This window comes from Halichoerus grypus, chromosome 3 (genome assembly GCF_964656455.1).
Source record: "Halichoerus grypus chromosome 3, mHalGry1.hap1.1, whole genome shotgun sequence".
In the NCBI taxonomy this organism is placed as follows: Eukaryota; Metazoa; Chordata; class Mammalia; order Carnivora; family Phocidae; genus Halichoerus; species Halichoerus grypus.
The window spans coordinates 6,305,692-6,331,423 of record NC_135714.1 but is presented as its reverse complement, the minus strand read 5'-3'; the positions used below and the strand labels follow the sequence as shown (position 1 = coordinate 6,331,423).

Below are 25,732 nucleotides of genomic sequence, written 5' to 3'. Positions count from 1 at the left end.
CACGTTATCCTTCATCAGAATTAACAGTAGGATCTGCTAATATTCTGGAAATTAACTCCGAGCTACACAGATAAATACAGAGGTGCCTCATCCTTCCTCCATAATGCTTCATATCACCCAATGTGAGAAGAAACCACCATCTTTCAGGCAGTAGGTTTGATCCGTCTCAAATCTCCCTTTAGACAGGAGAAAATAGACAAAAGTTCCCACTCTAAGAACATCTTTGTACTAGTGAAAGTAATGTGTTCAAATCTGGGCCCAAACCAGCAACCTTTAAAGCCAGGTCACCATGGGTGGACACAGGATCAGACAACCCACCCCGAGTAAGAAAGAAATTGCACTTTAAAGAGACAGGCCTCATATTTTATGTTCAGGTCTGTTCCGGGACCCCAGTATAGTCTATGGTGCCTCCACAGACAATCCTCTGAACTCGCAGAAGAGAGTAACAGAGGTCTGTTCTGGTTTCTAGACAGCCACCTTAAACCTCGTCCCCAAGGAAAAGCTAATAATACAGAACTGGATTCCTTTCTAGAAAAGGTGAAATGTTTCTGATTAATTCAGATGGCTTTTAGAGCATATTCCCAGGAGGGCATGTGATAGTTCAATTATAACCAAAATATTAGTGCTTTAAGGTGGTTAGGAGGATAACGGGCATATTCCAAACCCTTCTGGGACGACAAGGCCACTCGTGCCAATGTTGCGTCCAGTGGTGGCCCACAACCTTTCCACCTCATAAGCTCTTATTGTGTAGACCTGAGCCAGGAATGAGTGACCGTGCTTCATTCTTTCCTTCATTCCAAAACCAGTAACTAAACACCTACTTTGTGGCAGGTTCTGATCAAGGCGCTGGGACCACAGCGGTAGAAGACACAGTGTCCTTGCCTTCAAAGGACTCACGGTCTCAGAGCAGGAGACAAGAAGAGACATGAGCGCCCAGTAAAAGCTCTCCCCAGCCCTGATGTCCAGCTGAAGACAACTGGCAGCAGGTGCCACTCTCAACTCCGAGTACAGCTGCTAGGGGGACGGGAGAAAAAAGTCACACTTAACAATGGCGCTACCTTTCTAAGAAAACAGCCAGAGAACGGCAGGACAATCAGCTGAGACTGCTTCTGGCCTAATGAGCAAAACATTTCACCCATTTTAGAACAAGCGCCCTTTGCTATGAGAGATCAGCGTGTTATCACCACTGCATGAAAATGAATACCAGCAGAGAGTACCGTTTTTCCTATACTACGAAAGATTTAAAATAAACAATCAGACAATTCCTTCACTAACAAATATGCTTTACTTCTGTCAAAAACTGAAGAAACATGACAGTAGCAACCCAGCCATAAAGCAGGAGCACTGGGGTTTCTCGAATCTGGTTTATGAGAATGACTTTTATCAATACCTAGTACCAATCAAAACAAAATAGTACAAAAACAAAGAACCCACAAATCCAATTTGACAATAGAAACTCTTATAGTCAACTTATCTTCAGGCACCCATTCATTCACTCACCCAGCAGCCCTCGGCGAGCGGCTTCCCCAGACCAGGACGGGCAACGTGCTGCGTGATGGGCTCAGGGGGTCCACCTGCAGCTCTCTAGGAGTGTATGGGTTACACCGACCATGACAGTGTGCAGGGAACCCACAGAGAAGGGAGTCACCAGCAAGGCCCACAGAAGCCAGGAAGTCTTTACAGAGCAAGCAACATCTTAACTGGGGCTGGAAGGATAAACAGGAGTTTGCTTGCCAGAGGAATGGGGAAAAGAGGGGCAGAAAGTACAGGGATACATGAAGGGCATTCTGGGCAGAGAAATCAGCAAGGATTAAGGCATGAGGGCTTCAAAGAACAAGGCCTCTTCAGAACACAAAGTTACGTACGGTCAGAGCAGAGACCCACAGGGGCCGAGTAACAAACAAGGGCTGCCATCTGCTCGCTGCGGGCCTTGAATGCCATGCCATCAAGCTGAGCTTTGGTAAGACATGGGAAGCGAGGGAGTGGTGAAATTATATGTATGTTTTAGGCAGTCGTCTTCTGGGACAAGGTGAGGAAAGAACTAGAAGGAGGCTGGACTACATTGTGTGGGTCACATAGTTACTTCCCTCAAGGTCTTTTGCTCAAAGTAATTGGCACAGGCCAGCTAGGCGGCGGGAGACGAGCCTGTACTCGACTGTCGAAATGAGAACAACTCCCATCTGACTGATCTTAATTTGTCGAAGCCTCTGCTGAGAACCAGGAAGTGAGGAGGCAGCAGCAAAAACCTCTTCCCACTTTTACCTGGGGTACCTGCTAAGTCTCAGGTGTCAGGGTCCGCTTGGGTGAGGGAGCAGAAATGGGCACCTCTCCCGCTGGTGGGTGGGGGGCCAAGTGACCACCACGCCGTGTGGATGGTAAGTCACCAGTGACCAGGCCTGCCCTTCTCCTCCAGGACGGCTCTGGGTGCCCCTCCACCCGCACTCCTCCCCAAGCCAGGACTGCTTTCTCCCTCTGTCATCGCTTTCCCAAACCCTCCTCTTCCCGCATCCAACACAAAGCCCATTGTTTGAGAAAGTCTGCCCCGTTACCCTGGCATTCAAACCTTGGTTCAGCTGTGTGATGTCAGGCAAGTAGCCCACATTCTCTGGGCTTCGATGTCTTCAATAAAACCAGATACTAGTATTTATTATTAGCAGAGTCGTTGTGAGGATCAAACGAAATTAACACACTGGCAAAGAGGCTGAATGCTCAATCATAGAGAACAGTCCAAATTAACATACGTTAACACTTAGAGCAAGCGCTTTACCTATCCCAGTGCATTTTGTTCTCACGACCCAATAAGGTAGGTATTTGGAATTTTTCCATCTTACAAGGGAGGAAACTAAGGCGAGGAGAAGTCAAGCGATGCTCCCCGAGTCACACAGCTTGTAAGCGGCAGGGGGGGCCGTCTGGCTGGAGAGCGTGAGCTCTGTGGCGTGATGCTATGCCGCCCCACAGCTCTAGCTCTACTTGACCCTCCTGAACTTGCTAATGGCTGTGACATATCCCGACTCAGCTGGCCAATTTCTCATGTTTCTATAGCAACCCAGCCTGACTCTAAGCTCCTTGCGGGCAGAGACTTTATCACTTGCTCTCTCTGCCTATCCTCATTGCCTTGTTGTAATAAACAGTAATTATTTGCTGACAGATGACATGACCCACCTACTTACTATCCCCCACAGACACTTCCATTTGTTGGCATGACGGTTTCAGATCTGTCTCACCAGTGCACAGAGCAGTTAACACAGGCCTCAGACTGCCCTCCTGGGCAAGGCCCATGTGCAGGCTCGGCCCTGGGCAGGTGTCTGGGAACTGGGATTTCGGGCGAGTTCCCATAGCCCTAACTGCTGAGTGCTTCCCTATGCCTGAACTATCGTACGCACAGTGTGGTTTATGCAGAAACACCAGCCTTCCCGCCGAGAGTCTGGAATTGGGGCGTGTGCCAATGAGGAGGTGCCTCTGTGACCAGCCCCCCGTGAGATCCCTGGCCGGTGAGTTTCCAGTGAGCTTCCCCAGTGGGCATTTCACACAAGTTGTCACAAGTCAGATCCTGTGTGGCTCCACTGGAGGGGACTCTTGGAAGCCCGCTCACGATTTCCTCTGCACATCACCCGTTTCCCTCCGCCGTTTGCTCTGCACCTTTTCGCTGTAACAAATCCAAGCCTCAAGCTCCGCAAGTCCTCCTAGCGCACCACCTAACCCGGGGCTGGTGCTGGGGGTCTCGACACAATCAGAATTAAGAAAATTTGTCCCCAGGTAGTACGTACTGTTACCTTCTGAAAGAACGCCCTAAAATCTTTCCAAGGCCAGTTTAGAAGTGGTCCAGAGGTGAAGCCTGGACCTAGCACTCCCTGCTCATTTTAAGAATCCTATCCCAGGCTGGCTGAGCAGCTGCAAGGGAAGCAGCTTTGAGTCCCTGTGCTCTAGAAGCTGGCGTGCACCCCGACGGGGAGGACAGGCTGGGGAGCAGACATGTGCCATGGGAGATACCGAAGTCTGGCTCTGCTGCTTCCTAGCTGTGGGGTCTTGTGCAAGTCCTTTAACCTCCTGGGGCTTTAACGGCCTCACCCGCAAACCAGCACATGGCATCGAGTGCTCTGTTAGAAGGGAGGTGCACGCTGCAGATGACCCGAGGGACGCCTCACAGGGGAGCACAGGTTGCTGTGCTCCAGCTCCTGCCTCAGGAAAATCCTTTGAGAGACAGCAAGGAGAGGTGTGGGGGGCAAAGAGAAAGTTGTAAGATGGCTAAAACTGCCAGCCACACAGGGTCGCTAACAGAAGACAGGCCTGAGCATGGATTCTGAACCAACAAACAGCCTGGGCTCAAAGCACAGCTCTGCCACCTCCTGGCTGTGGGACCTTGGGGGCGTTACCCAGCTTCGCGAGCGGCAGCCTCCCCATCTGGAAAATGAGGATAAGAACGGTACCTGCCCCTCAGGGTAGGTGGTTGTGAGCTAACAACGAATCTAGCACAGTGCCTGGCACAACAGTCAGGGCTCTGTAAGTACGAGCTATAGCATTTTGTGGAAGAAATCCAAGCACTCTATGTTGCAAAGCATAAGGACTCTACAAACGTTAGCTGCTATCATTGCTATTATTAATTAAGGAACCCCAGCAGAGACAATACTTACAGTCTTTTCTTATCCACCACTCGTTTAACGCGGATGGCTCTCTGTTCTGAGTAAAGTTTACATACTCCTGTTGTAGGGAAAACACCAGAACAGAGACCATTTAAAACCGCTTCACAGGCAAAGGATGTCATTAAGTATAAGGAGACACTACAGTCTTCGGCTAGCAAAGCTAAATTTTGCATCATGTCTATGGTGAAATGCCACATTTGACCTTTAAGATAAAGTGAAATACTTTTTAAGTAATCTTCGATGAAATCCAGAACCACGCTCCTGTGCTCCTTCACTTGCTGGGAGGGCATCTCCTTGTGCGCTGGAACACAAACGGACAGCAGTCAGGTCTCTGTGCTCGGTTTCACAGGGCAACAACTCATCAGCTTCCTCAGAACAGTTTCTTTATGGAAAGTATTTGTAAAACTACAGCGATAAAACAAGTCTGTGTCAAGTGACATTACATTTTTAAAAGAGGAAGATTTATTGGGCTTCGCAAGAGTAAAAGATTAAACCCGTAGAAGAACTACAGTCAAAGAATTTATGGTTTATTATAGCACGCAGGGATCGTACTGGATGCGCCCCACTTCTTGAGAGCTGACCCCGTTTGTATTAACAGCATCCGATGCTCAAGCTGACCTTCAAGTAACATGTTTAAATCAAACTCAAGCCCCACACTACCCCCCGCCTGTCTGGGCTGTTTTTCAGCTTGGAATGCTCCGTCTTTGCCCCTCAGCTACTCCCATTCCAAGGGCCCCTTAGACACAGAGTCAAACCTTCCTTCTCAAGGAAACCTTCCCTGACTCTCCTAGCCCTAAGGATGCCTGGCTTCTGCAAGCTATCACATCTGCTTCAGGTCTGTGCCATTTATTTTGGTAGGACAGCTCCCATTTACAGAGACACTGAGTGCCTACCACCTGCGGGCACTCGGATGGTACTTTACATATATGACTGCTAATGCAAAAGGCAATCTGGAGGTCTAGTTTACACACACAGAAACTAATAAGGTTCAGAGTCAATAAGAAGCCCAAGGTCACATGGCTTGGTACTTAGTTGCTGGTTTTATTCATAATCATGTACTTCTAGGTTATTTCAATGAATGTTTAGGCCCTTAAGGGTAGGGGACATGAATCATGTTTTTCCTCTTGGGCTGCTTAACCTGAGATTCACATGAGGGACTGTATACAAAATTCTGTGAGTATGTGTATTTCTCTGGCAAGAACGTCTATAGCTTTCATCAGACTCCGAGTAGCCCATCAGGGCTGTGATGATGGAAGCTCCCTAAGACAAGTCAGTGTCAAGAACTCAGCAGCATCTGGCCACTTGGAGGTCTGTGCTATTTAATGGAACCTGGATCTGCCTAAGCACATTATGAAAGGGTCAAGGAAGATACAGGACTGGGGAAGCTGTCTCACTGCCCTGGTGACAATGGGACATGAGTGAAGACAATGTGATGCGAACAACCCTCGTGCCACAGCCAGGGCTCTAAGCACGTGCTGAACGCACCTGAATTCTCCTAACAGCCCTAAGAGATGCACCCTGTGACTGTCGCCACTTTATAGACAAACTGAGGCGCACGGCAACTGCGTGCCTTGCCCAAAGCCGTATGGGTAGAACGCGCTGGAGCTGGGGTGGACACCAAAGCGCCCACGGCTCCAGAGCCCTCCTCTGCAGCGTGATGGTCTGCTCCTGAAGTTTCCTATCCAAGCAGACGGCTGAGAGCGCCCTCTCCCGTCCCTGTCCACACGCTGTTGACCACCGACCCTCTAAATGCCACACAGAGCACAGGGGCGCGCACAATCTGTCTGCTCTGGCCCTTAGGAAATGTCTGGTTGTGCGTGGAGGGGTCCTCCTCACCTCCCTCCTCCCACTGTTTAACTTGAATCATGGCCTTTTCATGACTTTTCACAGCTGATCAAGAGAAGAGGAATTTTAAAGTTTTGAAACTAAAATCTAAATAGCAACACAGGAGAGAACTTGAGCTGGGCGCGTGCTATGGATCCTGTCTGAGGCTTCACAGTCACGGCAGGCTGGCCGTGCCTCTCAGAGCACCTCACCTTGAGTTCTCAGCTGCTGAATTGCTTCAGAGCAGGTCCTCATGAACGTCTGCGCATCCTGGTCAATCTGGTCTCGCTCTGTGTCTGTCATCCTTCCATATTCAGACATGACATGGCTAAAAAAAAAAAGTGGGGCGTGGGACAAAATTTTACAGCAGCAGCAAGACCACAAATGTCGTCTGGATGGGGCGTGAAGGGAAGGGAAAGCTTTCCTATCGACATGACATTTAGAGGAGCTGGCTGGGCTAGGAGGTGGGAGAACTCTGCATAGCAGACCCCAGACCCAACAGATACGAAGGCCATGAGCAGGGAGTGGGGTCAGGCCTGAGCAGGGATGTGGTCTTCGACTGTGAGAACGACAGGGCAGCCCCTGAAGGCTCTCAGGGCACACGATGACAGAACTAGCTAAACATGAGGAGAACACCCTGGGTGCCGCACAGAGACCGTGGGGGGCTACCATCGGGAGGCGCTTGAGATGTATGTGGAAAGCTGTTTCAGGCTGCCGTTTTTTCCAATGTTGACAAGCAGTCTTCAAGACTCACAATAATAGAGCTCTTAGAGACATTTCATTTTCCCTGATGTTAAGTTAGAAAACTCCAAAGTTACCGAGCTAGTGAGGGTGCTCACCTACGCTAACGCAGCACCCCGAAGCTCAAGCTATTCCGGTTAGAGTGCCCTGCTCATCTTCCTAAGAGCTGGGCAGGTGTGGCAGCACTATTATTAACAGTGATGCTAACGACCCTAATTAAACACTCTGGACATTGTAACTGAAATTTAGAAACACAAAATATCAAGTTAAAAGGGACCTCAGATAATGTACAGACTCAACTCATTCCGCTCCCATCTACTAGCCCTGCTAGCCCCTCATCTTCACCGAGAATAAAATACAAGGTCCCGATCACCCCGACCCGACACGTGTGACCTACTTCCTGACACTCACCCTCCCACCCCGCACTCCCAACGACACTGGCTGCTTTGTCAGGGTCGGCCCCACGTGCTCCTGACCCTGCTGCAGCCTGGAAGGTCTACCAGCAGGTGCTCTTCCAACAGATGTGCACATGCTTCCTCCCCATTCGGATCTCCTATCACAGCCAGTTTCCCCGACCAGCCCCTGCGCTCGCCCCCACACGGGCCACCATCACTGATTCTTAAGTGCCTGTGCCAGATAGGACATTACGGTCTCTGAGACCCAAAGTCCCCTTCTACTCTGCTTTGTGACACGGGGGCTGGGGCACTCCAGACCGCACTGCTACCCCACCGCCATCTGTTCTCACCCAGCTCCATTTTCCTTACAGGCCTTACCGCTCCCTGAAATACAGGTGTCCAGCTCCTCCCAGGAGCGCGTAAGCTTCAGGAAAGCAGGGATTCTGTCCTTTTTCCTTTGTTTCCCCAAAACCTAAACTGGTGCCCAGCACACAGCAGGGGAGCCGACAGCAGCTGAGCACTTAGCCTGCACCAGACACTTACTCTCAGTGCCTTACATGTATTTCATTGACTTATTTAATCCTTACGATTCATCCACTCATTCACTTCTATACTAAACCCCCATATGTCAGGCGCTGTGGCAGGGGTTGGGGGTCCGCAGTTGGAACAAGGCTTATTTCTGATCCCTGCAGAGGGCAGGCACCAAATCACGGGGGCACCGACACAGAAACAAGGGGCACAAGGAACTGTCTGGATGGTGTTGGTCTGCAAGTGGACAGGGGGACCCACGGGGAGAGAGGTCAGTGCGTGCAGGGGAGGTGCCAGGCGGGCAGAGAGGGAGATGCTCCCCACAGAGGACAGTGGGAAAAGACCTACTACAAATGCCCCCTGCAGGTCACTGTTGGGATGACCGTTCGCTATATGGTCTGCACGAGGATCATCCTGAGTGTGAAAGGGCCAACAGGAGTGCACCAGGTGCTCCCTGCACACTGGGCGTCCGGGCCGTGGAGTTCTCGGGGCTTCGCACCACTGCGAGGGGCAGCATGCCACCCGCGCATGGTCAGCGTCTCCACAGTGAGCGTCTAGCATATGTTACTCTAGTTTTCAAGGGAATGTAGATGCTATTATGATAAATAGACATTTATTTAAAATTGTACTGAATCCGCAACAGCTATTTCTCCAGTATCGATAGGCTTCCCCAAAATACAACGATCATACAAATACTGCACTATCAATTGGAGAGGAGCCCTCGAGGTACAGAAGTCGGGGACGGCTGACATAGCCACTGGAGGACGTTAAACAGAGTCTGCATTTTGCATGGGGGCAGATGGGTGGAAGCAAAACCTGGGTGCTCTCAGTCACAGTTAAGGGAAGAGGCGAAGAGACTCTGGGCCAAGGCCAGGTCAGTGGGAAGGAGGCACAGCGGATCCAAGGAAGATTTACTAGGCGACGAGGACTGGCTGAGGAGGGAAAGAGGAGAGCCTAGGGTCCCGAACATGGCAGGCACAGGTGTGGAAGGACAGATGCTTGGGTGTCGGCCAAAGATGGCACATGAAGTTTAGGACACGACAGATGAGGAGATGGAGCAACTTGAAAGAGAGTTCAAGCTCTTATTTTTCTGTGAGAATTTAAAAACAGCAGCACCTATATAATGGGCATTTGAAACATATTCATCAAAAGTAATGAAGGCTTGCTGGTGACATGGCCCCAAATTAAGTATCACAATAACAAAATTATTACTGTTTTGAAAAGGTTAACTATCTGGCAAATAAATTCCAAAAAAATATATTCTCATAGCACATGCATATAGAAATTCATCAAACTTTAATTTTATTTCCTTTATGAGTTACAGAGGGATAATTTTATTACAGACCTCAATTTACCAAAATATTAGATTCAATTAAAGGAGACCAAGTTAGGTATAGGTCTGGATTAGTCAATTTACTTCAAGAAAAAAGGAGGAAAAAAATGGGTAGTAAGTTTATTTACTGGTTCAGAAATTCAAAGGAAGATTTTTTTTTTTTTAATTATTTGGTTGATCAGCATAAAGGGGCAAGTTCAAAATTACAAAATACCATTGACACCGTGCCTACTTCAATATGCAGTTAGATGCTTCCTGAGGATAGAGAAGAGAGAAAACAGTGTAAATGACTTTTTTAAAAGCTTTTTTGAGAGAGAGAGAGCGCACGTGCACATGTGCAGGGGGAGGAGGGTGGGCAGAGGGAGAGAGAGAATCCCAAGCAGGCTCGTCACTGGGCTTGGAGCCTGACACAGGGCTCAATCTCATGGCCCTGAGATCATGACCTGAGCAGAAATCGAGTCAGACACTTAACCGACTGAGCCACCCAGGCGCCCACTGTAAATGATTCTGTATTGTTTCAAAGGTTACTGAAAAGGTATGGCCAAAGTTAAAGGCTAAAATCTTATTTTTGCTATAAATATTACATAGGGGCAAGTACAGGACCCTGTCCACAGTATATGCCCAACAGACAGCACAGATTACCCTGTTAACGCCTGGGCTACAGATATGAACAAATATAGACCCTGCTCTCAACAAACACATCACAACAGGTAACACCCACAGGCTAATGTACATGCTTTTACAACAGGTAACACCCACAGGTTATGTACATGCTTTTACATCACAACAGCTAATGGTCACATAAAGCCTTCTGTGCATTAACACTACTCACTGTGCTAAGCGCTTCACATATATTTACCCATTTAATTCTCAAAACTCCATGAGGTGGGTACTATTACAATTCTCATTTTATATAGGAAGCAACTGAGGCACAGAGAGGTTAAGTAACTTGCCAAGGTCACACAGCTAGTAATCAGCCGAGTTGTAATTCAAACTAAAACATCCTGGCTCTGGAGTCTATGCTCTTAACCACCACCCAGGGGACCTCTTATGTCACAAAAGGGAACAGAGTTCAGGAGAGAGGATGCTTTTTTCCCACTAGTTGATGGAGAGGAAGGGGATCTATGAACCAAATCTTGAAAGGCAGGATGTGGCCATGGGGAGACAAGAGTGGACACTCTCAGGAAGTAACAGAATGGAGTCAGGAGAGAGCGAGCTTATCGGGAGAACAGCCAGTGGTTCAATCTGGCCAGAGCACAGGACAGGTGGAGCAATGAGATCTCGGTGGGCCTCCAATGCTAGCAGAAGGAGTTTCATTCTGTAGCCAGTGGAAGGGCTGGGCCTGATGAAGATGAATACGGCAGTATCTTGTTAGATGGAGGAGAGGGGGAAAGATCAGGTAATGGGTTACCGAAACGAGGCAGAGAAGCCTGCCTTATTCATCTCTGTCTCCCTAGCGCCGTGTAAGACGGAGGTGCCGGTGCATTTCTGTTGGACTGAAATTTAGGAAAGGAGCAATGGCAGAGTGTGGGTGGTGGCAAGGACTGGAAAGAGGAGACAGATCTGAGAGGTAAAACTGTCAGAAACAGCACAGCATCATCAGATCCTGGGACCTGGGGCCTGGATGAGCAGCAGACATTGGTAGAAACAAGGAACACAGAAGGAAGAGAAAATGAGCTGGAAATATGAAAGAGAGAAACCACGATTAACACTTGTCCTTACAATGCAGGGTAAAAGGACAGAAGTAATGCTCTGGAGACCAAATTTTCCATGACCGACACTTTGTTTTGAAAAAAGAAACCAGGGCAAATGGACTTTTAGAACCATTTGGTGATAAAATCTGGAGAAAGCAAAGGAGATTTTAAGTAACAAAGGATGGCTTTCTGAAGTTCAAGGATCTATGAAGGAGAAAGGGGAGTCACTGTGACATTCAGTGCCACGGCCACAGACTGAGGCAGGCCGGAGACTACAAACCACGGCCTAACAAACTGAAAGAGAGGAAGACAGCGGTGCCATCTAAAACCCCAGGAATAGACTGCTTTCACGTGAAGGGCACTCAAAAATTGCTTGCTTGCGTGGATCTTGTTGAACTGATCTGACCATTTTAATCCTAATCTCCAGAGGGCCACCCGGCCAAGTCTGGCTCCGGGGAGGAGGGGAGGAGGGGAGGAGGCAGGGAGTGGGAAGCCACAGGAGCGGAACTGTTGAGTCAGAGCCAGAGACGAAGGGGAGCAGTGGCGGACGGAGGACCAACAGCTAACCATTCACTGTTTAGCTGAGTTTAGGAACAAGTGGGAATCGGAGAGACAGAGATCAAAATATTGGCTTTATCATGATGACTCAACTCAGGTGGTCCCCGAACGGTGCTCGGCAAGTGTGCTGCATGTCCCCACTGCACGTGCCTTCCCATGCTCCTGGCTGGCTGTTCCTTCTCTTCTCCGTGCTCCTCCAACTGCCCGCTCCTCGTGCCCGTCCTCAGGGTGAGGAGTAACCGCTTCCTGCCTTCTGTGCGTGCCCCCCCGGCTCTCTCCCATCTTCCTCTGGGCCCGCAAGACCTGCCTTCTCTCTGCCTCCCATGGGTGAAGGCCCAACTCCCAGCTCTGCCCCTCCACCTGGCACCAGGTCGGCCCCCACATGCTCCTTCTCTCCCCTGCACCATCGACCTTTAAAGAAGCACGGTGTGTACGAGGTGCCCAGAGAGGCTGGTGCACAGTGAACACTACATGTATTACTCACTCATAGCATTTTTCCCTGTCTACTGGACCTTTCCCAGCAAACACTGGGTTATTTCTCCTAACTCGAACAAAACAAAACAAAACCTCTCAACTCCATGTCTCCTACCAGCTACTGCTAATCTCTCCCTTTATTTGGGTAAAACTTCTCTAATAAGTTTGCACCCCAGTCTCCATTTTCCTGACCACTGTTTCCTGACCCCAATCCAAACAAGCTTTACTCTCCTCACTCCACCGCTGTCCTCGCTCCCAGGGGCACCAGTGGCCCCCACGCTGGCTCAGCCCTTACCCAGTCACCTGGCACACAGTGGATGGAGCCGATGGTATCCCCTCCCTGACCTGTGCCCTTCCTCTGCCCTCCACGACTCCACTCTCCTGATTTCCTCCTACCGCACCCGCTGCTCATTTTCAGGCTTTTTGTGGACACCTCCTAGCTCCCCCGAAAACTTAAATGGCTCGGTCCCTGAATCTCTTCGCTGTCAACACTGCTCGCTGGGTGAGTCAGTCTGGTCTTGTGGCTTTAGCAGCACAAATACCAGTTTTATGCTTACAAGTCTCAAACTTCTATCTCAGCCTGAACCTCTCCTGGGACTGGAGACCCAAATATCTAACTGCCTGCTCAACACCTCCATTCGGATGTCGAATTCGCCTTGTGAATACGTCCCACGCTGAGCGCCGGCCTGCTCTCCTCAAACTTCCGTTCTTTCCAGCCGCTCAGGTCCCACACCTCAAGTCCTCCCAACCCTTTTTTCTCTCCCAGCTCCCGTCTAATCCATCAACAAATCTCTTTGGCCCTACCTTCAGAATACTTCCAGAATCTGACCTCTTGTTATCACACTCGCGGCTACATCTCTGGTCCACGGCACTGATATCCCTCACCTGGACTTAACTGTAGTCTCCTAGCATGTCTGCTGCCAGCCTATCCTGACATACCAGCCATACCGATCCTGTTACAAAGTAGGTCATGTCTTATCGCTCCTCCGTACAAGACCTTCCAGTGGCTTCCTACTGAGCAATAAAAACCATGGTTCTTGCAAAACCTACAAGATCTGGCTCCTGCTGTCTCTCTGAGCTCATCTTCACCTATCCCCCATCCGTCCCGCCCCAGTCACACCAGCCCCCTTGTTGCTCCTGCGATGTTCCAAACACGCTCCTACATCAGGATCTTTATGCTTGCCGGCTGCCTTCTTCTAGAACGTTCTTTCCCCAGATATCTATATAAACTGATCCTTTACTTCTTTTAGGTGTTTACTGAATATCCCCCTCTTAATGAGGCCTTCCCTAACCTACCTTTGTAAGACTGTTTCCTGACATGTGGTAGCCACTTTCCCCTCCCCCTGCTCCTAACATTCTACAGTTTTACTTTTTTTTTTTTTTTTAAAGATTTTATTTATTTTTTTGACAGAGAGAGAGAGACAGCGAGAGCGAGAACACAAGCAGGGGGAGTGGGAGAGGGAGAAGCAGGCTTCCCGCCGAGCAGGGAGCCCGATGCGGGGCTCGATCCCAGGACCCTGAGATCATGACCTGAGCCGAAGGCAGATGCTTAACGACTGAGTCACCCAGGCGCCCCACATAGTTTTACTTTTTAATTTTGTTTCTTGTCTGTCTTCCCCCACAAAAATGTAAGTTCCACAAAGGCAAGGATTTTTGTCTGTTCACTGCCATATCCCCATCATCAAGAGCAATGCTTGGGATCTGGCAGGCTGATAAATCAGTACACTGTAATCAAACACTTCTTGAACGGCCTGACTCCGTGCATGCAGAACAGGCCTGATATACAGCTGCAACTGGGCTCCTTAGGAGGCCTCTCCCCAGTTGACTTTATCCCACCCCCAAGACCTACAGGCACCCCGGCAGAGCTCTTCCAGAGCCTTCCCTGGAAAAGCCACTGCCTCCATCCTGATGACAGGCCCCTCCCAAGAGAAAAGGGAGGAGTGAGCTCAGGGATCTCAGTCCCAGCCACTGGGTAAGTCTCCCCTCCTCTCTGGGTATGGTACCTTCCTATTCCCCAACTCCAGCTCCTCATTTTCTGGGGGAGAGTTAGAAGGACAGAAGGAAGCTCCTGGGTTCTTGGAAAATAGATGGCCCTACCCTCAGTGGAACTTGGAAGAACGACAGATGACTGTTTCCTTATCCCAACACTCCCTAGCATCTCGTTTGCTTACCTAGTTTGGCTTCACATGGTAATGCTAGGTAATGCTAACAGAATGTGCCCTACATAAGGTGCCTGCTCCGTCTCTCCTCCCCACCCCCCCACCCCCAGTCAGAGCAGGGGAGAGAGAGCAGGGAGAAGGGGGGGCCTCCAGCCTTGTGCTCTTCCCTAATAGAAACGGTCTCATCAGAAATGGAGGCAAGAGGGGTTAGGGAAAAGTAAACAAGAAAGGTACTCACTTCCAAGTGAACATGCACCCCGTGGGCGGAACGGACCTATAAATGACTAATTCCAAGAACATTAGATTAACATCCTCCTACTCTATATTTTGATTTAATGGAAACTCAGCTCAGTGAAACTGAAAAGGTCTAAAGGTTAATTTGATAAATCTGATCACTCAATTAAAAGGTGATGTTCCTTTAGCAACATTATACATTAACCTTTTAAGCTGGAAATTGACAGTATGGTTATTCTATTAGTAAAAACAGAAACCAAAGAAGTTTTCCCCCAAGTGGTACTGTTTTGTTGCCAAGACATTGCAGAAAAGGTACATCCACCAGAAGGGGAGACATTATTTTTAATTAAAATCATTCAAGAGATCCAGCCAGAGGCTACCTCCGTTGCATGCTGTTCTGCTCTAGTAAAATGTCATTACTAAAAAAAATTAAATGGGTCAATAAAGTCTGAGCTCTACATTATGGAAAAAATTACAGCTTCCTAATTATGTCAAACTAACAAAGCTTTATGGGTCTGAAGGCAATTTTTCTTTCAATTCCACGCTCATACTCCATCCAGAATGTTCCCGGCCAAGGCCAGCACACTGCACTGGGAAGCAGGAGCAGTAAACAGGCAGGCTGCAGACCATCCACCACCGGCCAGAGGGGAACTTGATGGGAACCAAGAAGGGCAGCCCTTCTCCATCCGGAGAGAACGCAGGTCACTGAGGAGATGCCTGCTCCCTAGTCCTCATGTCTCTGCATGAATCAGCTACCCTGGTGTGACCCCAAGTGCCTTCCTCAGCCTCCTGGCAGGGGAGAAGGGGGACTTCTCTGATCGGTAAGCTGGCAGAAGGAACCAGGCACAGACAGGGACATGTACACGCACCTAGCCCTGGCTCCTTGCTCTCTCCTCTTTGGGATCTGCTTGCTTATAGACAGCAGAAGCCCTGCTGTCCTCTCTCTCATATGCCAGAAAGGGGGCTGCCCCCGATCTCTGTGCTCCAGGGACTATGGCTGTTCAGTGGCAGGAACGGCTGAGTGAGTCTGTCTAATTCCAGAGCCTTCAATAAGGCCACCCACTCTCAGACCTAAGCTCTGCCTGCCACCCTAGATTTCACCAATGATCAAGCTGATCACTCATCCATCTCCATCATGTTGACCTGACCCTTGCATCCCAACTCTCTCCCTTCCTCCCTCCCTCCCTCCCACCTCTCTCTGGCAGGAAGAAGAGGTGTCTTCTTTTCTAACTGCCCACCCCTATAACTTCAACATAGGTCACATGGGGTTCCAGTCCAGTTACCCTTCACCAAGGGACTTCTCTGTGTCAGGAACTTGCACACGTCTCTTCTAATCCTCAGAAGAGCATCATCCACATTGAAAAAAGAAAACAAGGACGAGATGGGAAGTGAGCTCTAGACACTCACATGACTAATACCTGGCAGAAGTGGGGCTGAACTTAAGTGTCACTGACCGCCCCCACCCAAGCCCCTGCTCTGTCAAAAGGACCATAACAGGGGCAGGAGTGGAACACAGAATGCATGAGTTAGCAATGAACAGCTGCCACTGGGAAAAGGAGTAAAAGACTGAGCTTCCATAATAAGGTGATGGATTCGTCAAGACTAAGAAAGCCTCAGGAACTAGAGTTCTATCTGATGCTCAAGCCACAAGACCAGTAAGAGGCAGAGCAGGACCAGCCCCCGGAGATCCCAGGCGTCAGTCTGAGCATCCGCTGCCGGTAGCTGGGAAAGAGGAAGCCCTGGCCAGCGGCCGGCTATCCTGGGTGACATCAGGGAGTGGATTCGGAGTGGTCTGCAAACACGGACACACAGTGTGTGGGAGCTGAGGAGAAATAAATGCCTTAATATCACTATTCTAATCACAAGTTTAAAACTACTGCAAAGTTCCAGAATAGCACCCTTATACAATAATCTTATAAATGCAAGGAAATGCGTTGCATTTCAATGATACCGTCTTATGTGAATCTCTCAACTAGCCGGGGAGGGATCATCAGCCCCTCTGTTTAGAGCAGGACTCCACAAGCTTTTTTTGAAAAGGGCCAGATAGTAAATACATCCGACTTTGCAGGCGACGTCGTCTGTCACAGTCATTTAATTCTGCCGCCGTAGTGCAAAAGCAGCCAAAGATAACACGTAAATGAACGGGCTTGGTGGTGTTCCCATAAACTTTATTCAGGGACACTCAAATGTGAATTTCATTTAATTTTCATATGTAGTGAAATCTTGTTCTTTTCCCCCAGCTGTTTAAAAACTATTCTTAGTTCACAGGCTGTACAAAAACAGGCAGCAGGGTGGACTTGGCCTCCAGGTGGTCATTTGTTGACCCCTGGTTCAGAGACGACATTGGGTTTTACAGATTGACTTTCTCAGGTTCACAAGGCCAATAAGGGAGCGGGGTGGCCTGAACTAAACCAACATTTAAAACATTCGCCTTGTTAGATGCCTTTTCAAGGCAAAGGGAAGTGAATAATGGATTTCCATGAAAGGCCTCTACAAAAACTTATGTAACCTAAGTTGTCAGGTACTCCAGAAAAAGGAGCTGGACAGCGAGGTTTATGCAAGTTTTGTTAAGCTTCCCAAAATGACTACAGCTTCCATTTTTATGGACTATGAAATTAGTACTTGATATCCATGTACAACTCTGGAAATGAAATTCACACTGCCATCTAGTGTTGAGCTATCACTTTAACTGAGAACTTAAAAATAAGGTCTTCTTCACTATGCACTAAGAGTAATTCACTACATTCCAAAATTATACAATGAAATACACTTAGAAGTATAAAGTTGCCGATGATGACATTTCCTATGTCCCACCCAACCTTCTCGTTAATTCACACAGGACACTGGAAGTGCAGTCCTATGGTAGACGGGCCACACCATTACCAGGTGCAAAAGCTCAGGGAAGCACAGGGGACAAGTATCTGCTCTGTAATGCTCCTGCATCTGCTGAGAGCTGGAGTCTATTCCAGAACCCATTTTGGAAGTCTCAATCAAAACGCTTTTCTCTTTTGAAAAAGCAACCTAACCAAACCCTCTCTAGATGCAAGAGTTCTTGTCATGCGTGTTTACATGACTTGCACCGTTCCATCCTTTGTTCAATAAGCACGTACTGAGACACCGTGTCTCATTCGTGTCTACGTGTCTCATAACGTCTATGGTACATACAGAGATACAAACACGTGGGAGCATCAGCAGAGAAGATCACACTGTGGGGATATCGTGACCCCAAGGGCATGCGGGCTAGCAGAGCCTACCGTGGATATAGGAGCTCCTCCTGCCTGCTCTGCATGTACCACCACCACACTGATCCTCCCCAAGACAACTCTGAGTTAGTAAGTAAAAAGTAAGGATAAGAGGCTCAATAGAAATACAGATGTGGGGAAGAATTCAGTCACCAAAGCCACAGTAAAAAATATGCACTTACCTATAAGCATTAATATAATCTTTCCTGTGTTCCAGAAGAAAATCTCTCAGTTTGCCAATGTGTGAAATCTAGAATCAAAAGAAAGCAAAGAGTTATATGGATAGATACATTACACTCACCTGCAATAAATTTTAAATTAATAGAGGATGGAATGCAGGTTGTAGACAAATTTTAAAACTACAAACTGGACAACTTTGGTTTTGGATTCTCATATATAGTTGAGCCTTGAACAATGAGGGGTTGAGGGGCGCCAACACCCCCATAGTTGAAAATCCTTATATAACTTTTGACTCCCCAAAAACTTAACTATTAGTAGCCTGTTGACTAGAAGTCGGTTAGCACATATTTTGTATATATATCATATACTGTATTCTCATAATAAAGCAAGCTAGAGAAAAAAAATGTTACTAAGAAAATCATAAGGAAGAGAAAATCCATTTATAGGACTGTACTGCATTTATCAAAATAAAATCCACATATAAGTGGGTCCACACAATCCAAACCCATGTTGTTCAGGGATCATCTGTCATCACTAACTTGTTGGTTAACTTCCCCAAAGTCACCCACATTCCTGGGCCTTGGTCTCTCATTGACAGTTCCCTCTTCCTATAAGAGTTGTGATATGATCCAAGATGTTAGGAAGGGATGATCTCTAAGGAACTTCAAGATTAAATGAGATAATGCATGTCTAGTAACTATCCGCATGTGCTCAATAAAGGCCAATTCCTTTCCTTATGTGTCTTATATCTAAAATTTTATAGACAAATACTCCTTTTTCCGAGTGTCCTGGGGATGGATGCTAAGGCTGGAGAAATCAAGTTTATAGAAAGGGCTCCACAGAGCAGCAGAGTTAAAAGCTTCAGGGGCAACGTTGGATCCCACCCAACACAGCAAACCTCCATCTTCCCGATGGCCTACTTCCCCAGATGAACAAAAATGACACAAAGGTACAAAGGACTCTATTTGTGATGGCTGGTATCTAGTATAATAAAATCCTACCCTAAAGCACCTGCCATGTGTCAGCATGTGGAGCTAGGGATTAAAAAATAAGTAAAATAAAAAGAGGTAGGAAGAAACCTACAACCATGGTTGACAAAGACAAAAGTGTTTCCAGAAGGAAAGAATGATTAACTAAGCTGGTGGCCTGCTCTGTCCTTTGACCACTGCTCACACTAGCTTCCTCCTAATGCCCTTTGTACTTATTCCAAACATACGTAACACCAGCCTTGAAGGGTACGATGAACTTTCATCTTTTCCATGAAAGTTTTTCTGTCAAGGCCAACTCAGGCTAATTTTCGCTTTGCTCTCAACTTAAAAGCACTTCTGCATACCACCCACGTGGCACGAAGTTACACATGGCCCCGTCCTCTGGCTTCTCCATCAGTGGGATTATGAACCATGTAAGCAGGGGCTGGGCTGCTTCCCCGCAGTTCTAAGCACAACACGGAGCACAGAGGGTAGTCACTGAGTATCTGTGGAACGAGTATATGTCTAAATACAAAGATAGTATTTATCACAACGGAAACATTCAGCGTTTGGCTGCAGATAGGTCAATAGGGGTTCAGTTAAATTTCCCACAAAGTCAAGATAAATAATTAATATGGTTCAGAAAAGTACCTTCAGGCATTTGAAGAGCAGGACTCAAACTAAAAATGAAGAACGGCCATAACATTCACTTATTTACCAGGTAACAAACAAGGGTTGAGAGTCTGCCTGACACCCCTGGCCCTGTGAGGTACGTTCACTAGCACGACCTCGTTCTCTCCCCCACAGCCCTGTTGTGGGCACAGACAAAAGTGCTCTCTAATATTAACCAGTCTGGGAAAGTGAGCCTCACAGAAGCTAAGTGATTCATCCAAGGTGACACATGTACCGCGTGGCAGAGCTTAAAGGTAATCTCAGGACGGTCTGAGTTCAAGTTCAGCATGTTTTCCTGTACAACATAGCTGCCTTCCTTATACCCTTATTCCTATTTTCTACTTAAATGCATTATAAAATCTGACTTTTAAGACTGTGGGGAGAACATTTAAGAGAAGTACAAACAAGGTGTTTACCGCACCACATATACAATTTGATCGTTACTCTTCTGTTTTAAACTTTCAATGGTTTCTATCCCCTTCCCCAACCCCTACCTACAAGGGGCCAGGTAAACAGCACACACGAGTAAAGCAAGGGAAGTGGATGGCTGTAGTACATTTGGCAGTGGTGAACTCTGGATTTAAAATATGCTGCAGCCAAAGGAAGCAGCTCTGCGGCTGATTTGCCAAAGGGCAGCCAACCATAACCTCTGGGCCTAAACAATGGGGTCAAGTCCAGACTCCCATAAAGCACTCAAGGCCCTTCACAGTCCAGCTCCAAGAGTCCCGTGTGGCCTCAGTCCCTTCCACACTCCCCACCAGGTTCCAGGCTCCAAGTCCCAGGGCTTCCCAACACGCACATCCAGATGGTTCTCCCTTTTCCTGGAATACCCTACCAACCTCCCTCCTTCGCAAACTTCTCCTCCTCTCATTTCTTCCCTACTCTGCGTTCCCAGGCACAGCCAGACCCCACTCGCCCACAGAATGTGGCATATATACGCATTTCAGCACCCTTCCCTCAAGAGGGCCACAATGACTTGTTTTAGACTGACTTCCCTTCACCAGATGGCCAGCTCCTAGAAGGCGAAGGGTCGTTTCTCTTTCCTGTTCTTGGAGAAAAGCAGAGCCTCACAAACTTTCACTACATGTTGAATAAACAGTGGGTATTGAATAATCCCCAAAGGATTATATGGACTGTTGTAGGCAGAGTAATGCCACCCTCGCAACGTATAATCCCTGGGACCTGTGACTATATTACGTGACAGGGCAAAGGAGAATTAACGTAGCAGATGGAATTAAGGTTGCTCATCAGTCCACCTTAAAATAGGGAGATTATCTAGGTAGGTAGGCCCTGCATAATCACAAGGGCCCTTAAATGTGGAAGAGGGAGGCAGAAGACAGAGGCAGCATGATGCCATGGGAGAAGGACTCAATCCAACGCTGCCTGCTTTGAAGATGGAGGGGAGGAGCCAAGGAATGGGGTCCGCCTCTACAAGTTGGGAAAGGCAGGGAAATGGATTCTCCCCTACCGTCTCCCCAGAAAAGAACACAGCCCTGCCAACGCTTTGATTTCAGCCTAGGAAGTCCCATTTTGGACTTCTGCCTACAAGACCATAAGATAATAAATTTTGTTGTTTTAAGCCACTGGATTTATGGTCACTTGTTACAGCAGCAAGAAGAAACTAATACACCTTGTCTTAGTGTAAGCTGCTGTGACACAATCCCACAGGCTGGGTGGCTTACAGGACAACACAGTCTCACAGTTCTGGAGGCTGGGAAGTCCCAGATCAAGGTGCCAGGAGATCGGGGGTGTGGCGAGAACCCTTTTCCCAGTCTGCATAGAGCTGCCTTCTTGCTGCACCCCCACGTGGTGGAGAGGTGTCACCTCTCCTGTGTCTCTTCTTATAAGGTCATTAATCTCATTCATGACCTGATCACCTCCCACCAGCCCCACCTCATCCCACTATCACACTGGGAATTAGGGCTTCAACATATGCATGGGGGGGGGGAGGTGCAGCACACAAACATTCAAAGTAGGTTAACAGGGTTTTTTTTGTAGGAGTCATAAAGTTTTCCGTAAAAAGTTTTAACAAGTCCAAAGGAATCTAACACATAGGCTAGATCCACCGCCCACCCCCCACTGCCCCCCACCCGCACCTCTAGCTGGCTGTAGTCTACCAGCATACAATGGTGCAATGGGGTGAGTGTCAGCGGCAAGAAGACCCCACAGGCATCTCAAAAAACATAATTAGAAGAGGTTTCACTTCAAGTATAACCAATGCGATCCCAATTTCTCATGTTCTGTAATGGCAAACTTCTATAAAATAAATTTATTAAAACAAACTGAAGCTTGTTCAGTATTAAATGGAATTCTTGGTAAATTAAGAGGTATTAATTACTGACTTAACAATATCAGTATAACTCAATACTTAACGTGAGGATAATGAACAAAATAATATTTCAAATGTATAAATGAGCAGTAAGATTTCTGTAGGTATTTGACAGCCCTGAAATTCTATTAGATTCCTAAAATAAATACACACATACAAAAATCACAACAAATCAATAAGAAAAAAAATTTCAATAGGTCTTTGATTTATCTAAATAGACACCCTTAAGTCCCAAATAGCATTATATGACAGGGCTATCTTCATCATGAACGATTTGACAGTTTAATCACACGACCACCACCATCTTTGTAAAGATTCTTGGCCAAGCTCTGATCTGTTCACTGTTGTGCTTAGTCCTATTTTTGAGAATAAACTGCCAAAGATAGTGTATTTCATATGATTCTGATACGGCCCTTATGTTTTCAAAATTTTAGAGGTTGAGTACTTGCATGCTTTCCATTTTGAATGCTTGTACACACAGTGCTCGTTTTAAAAGAACCACTCGTGTGTGTGTATCCAAAGAGAATGCCTCCTACTTGTAAAAGGAGAAAGGACATTCCAGTGTCAAGTCTGACATGGAAATCAGAGCAAAATGAAAGTCTTATTGCCCCATAAAGATCTGAAACTAGGGTCGATTTCTTAGTCTTGGTATCACTGAATGACATGGGCAGGAGGGCAGGGAGAGGGTCCTGGGAGGAAACAAGAGGTCACTGGAAAAGTCTGTGGGACCGGTGGGTGACAAAATGCAGGGGCTAAAACCAGGGAGTGTTCTGGGGGCTGAGCCATGCTGTGGGGCGCATCACAGCCTCGGGCAGATGAGGGACACACCATCTTCATAGCTCTGTGCCTCTGTGACTGCTCTTCTTCTGCCTGCTTTCTTTATTCCAACTCCATGCCACCAGAAGAATCCCTGTTCATCCTTCCAGGTTCCACCTAAATGTCACCTCCTCCATGAAGCCTTCCCTAACACCTTCCTTAGTATTTTACTAAGCACTTTCCATAGAACATTAGAAGTATTTACCTGTGACCCCCCACTAGACTTCAGCTGAGTTCCTTGAGGTCAGGATCTATGCCCTATTCATCTCCAGTAGTGAATAAATGTTGGATGAAGAAAGGAGGGGGAAAAAAAGAATCTGTGGGGGTTGAAAATCCAACAGAAAGGGCTTCAAGATCTGATAACTCCTGACGTACGAGCTGGATCGAAAAGGTATCAGAGGTATCACAAGATTGCACCGAAACAACTGTGAACAAACAAAGGAAGATGAACACGCTGGCTATCTGTGCAAATAATTCCCCTAGAAAGTCAGTGGGGTGTGTTTTCAGAAGGTGACATCTACTGAAGACGTGCAACCTAACACACTTCACAAGAGATGATCTGCTCTCAAAAGGCTGATCATCTTCCATCTGACTGACGGTCGGCCCACCATGGGAGAGTTTTTATGGCCATGAGCCGTGGACTCATTACACTGCCATATTATGTGAGAAGTGTCCTTCATTTCTAACATTATCTAACAGTAACATTTCTGTACTTTAAAATAAGAATTGAACTGTAGCTAAAAGAGAAAAGGAAGAAAGGAATGCACGATGTATTTACTATCTGCACTGTACCAGTCACTTGAAGCAGGTTATTTTGTTTAACTCTGACATCAACCCTGTTGAAATAGGTTATTTTTCTTGGTGGAGAGAAACCAAAGCCCAGAGAGGTGGTATTACTGGCAGAGCTGGTAACCCCTAAATATGCTGAGCCGGCACGGGCTCCCTCAAAACCATTGAATTAATGGACATGCTGGTATTTTCTAGTTTCACTCAAGTTACTTTAATGTCTGCTGTGTACGGTTATTTCACCAGTTAAAGAAAAACTCCCACTTAATACTGATATTAAGAAATTATAATGATTTTTTGCTTAGGTATGATAACAGCAAGCATTAGGATTACTTTTACTTTTTTGTTTTTAAAATTCTTATCTTTTAGAGATGTATACTGAAAAATTTACAAGTCAAATATGATACCTTGGATTTGCTTCAAAACAATATGGGGGAGAGGGAGTATCAGATGAAGCAGGATGGGTCATGAGTTGGTACATGTTGAAGATGGAGCACATGTGTAGATGCGGGTTCCTTATGCCATTCTGTCTACTTCAGTATATATTTGAAATCTCTCTTAATAAAAACATTATTTTTAAAAAATCTCCCATTTAACATTTGCTTCCCCCCTAACACTTTTAGTCATTTGAAGTACAGATTTTCTGCTGCCTAATCCATACTTGAACCAAAAACTAAATTCCATGCAAAATCTCCTACTTTGTTTCTCAGTACTTGCAATCTTTGCTTAAAGTTCCATTTACCAGGTTCAATGCCCCTTCAAAAAAGCAAAAAACAACAAAACCTTCACTGCGCGGAGACCGTGAGCCAGGCGATACTCCCGGAGCTGTGTGTGCACTCACTCACCTGATTCTCCCAGGCGCGATCACAGGTAACACCATCACGCCTATTCTACAGGTGAGAAAACGGAGTCAGAGACAGGATCAATAATGTGCTTAGGGACACACGGAGTGAAGTCTGGGTGGAGCCCAGGCATTCTACGTATCAGGCTTGAGTTCCTAACCTCCAAACTGAAGCACAGATGGCGGGCAGGTCACGACTGTAGTCCAGTACGACATCCACAGAGGGGACGACGGAGAAAGGTATCTGAGTGAGCAACGTCAAGCTGCTCCTGTCTTCCTCTCTCCTATTCAGCAATGCACTACACACTTGCTTACACCAAACAGTGACTGCCTCTGCTGAGCACCCGCCATGGGTGTGTCAGGCCGTGCGGAAGCTGCTCGGTCAACATGTGCCGTCATTTATCCTCCCAGAACAACTGGATGAATCAGACATGACCTCATTCCCATTTAAGAAACGTGGAAACTGAGGCCCACGCAAGGTTACAAGGCTAGCAAGAGGCAGAACTGGGATTGATCACAGGTCTGTGTGACTAAAGGGGGAAGTTACTCATCCTGTATTATACTGTCAAAGACTAGTCGGACTACTAATATTTAGCTTACCGAAGTTTGAGGTTTTTCTTCACAGTAACATAAGCTGGGTTTCGTGTGAGAGTGTGTGTGTATGATGTTGAATTTAAAAGTGTTTTTAACCACAGTGGATACAGAAAGATCTGCACGAAAGGCTTCCACACACAGTGCTCATTTTAAGTCACCTATATGCTAAAGCAGGAATATTCATGTATCTAAAGGGAATGTTTCCACTGGCTCACATCCTCTCCTCCCAGGTCAGCTGCCGTGCCTTGGGTTTTGCAACATGGCAGGCTTGGCGTTGGCAAAGCTACCCAGGTGTGGAGCGGAAGGCCCACAAACATGAGCGATGAAACAGGACGGTCAGGAAGACCAGCAGTACAATGCTGACCAGTTCGTTCTGAGTATCAATCATCAAACTACCACAAAACATGGCTTAAAGGAACAATGAAGACAACTTCCCAGACTGCTTTTCTTCCCCATGTTTGAGTGCCCCTACAGCCTCCTACAGGTTGGGCAGGGTACGGGCAGAGGAGCTGACTCAGGGCAAAAGGCTGCGCGGATCTGGGCAGAGCAGGGTGGGCAAGAGAGAGATGGGTAAGAAATCCAGGGAGGGCAGAGATTCTTGGGTTCTGACCTCGGCTTCACCACCCACTGCTGAGGGAGACCCTGATCCCCATTCCTTAGGCTTTACATGCAGGGGCTTCAGCGGGACCAATATTCCTGGCCTCAGAGGGGGGAGGAGCAACTT

General features: G+C 47.4%; 1 protein-coding gene across 1 annotated transcript in view; it reads right to left on the bottom strand.

Moving 5' to 3' along the window:
• STX18 (syntaxin 18) overlaps positions 1–25,732 on the bottom strand; it is a 117,665-nt gene that overhangs the window by 27,423 nt on the left and 64,510 nt on the right. Inside the window, exons 2-5 of the mRNA XM_078068379.1 lie at positions 18,005–18,072; positions 6,677–6,792; positions 4,864–4,941; positions 4,632–4,698 (exon numbers count right to left, since the gene is read on the bottom strand). Coding sequence (XP_077924505.1) covers positions 4,632–4,698; positions 4,864–4,941; positions 6,677–6,792; positions 18,005–18,072 — 329 coding nt within the window. The remainder of the gene's footprint in view (positions 1–4,631; positions 4,699–4,863; positions 4,942–6,676; positions 6,793–18,004; positions 18,073–25,732) is intronic.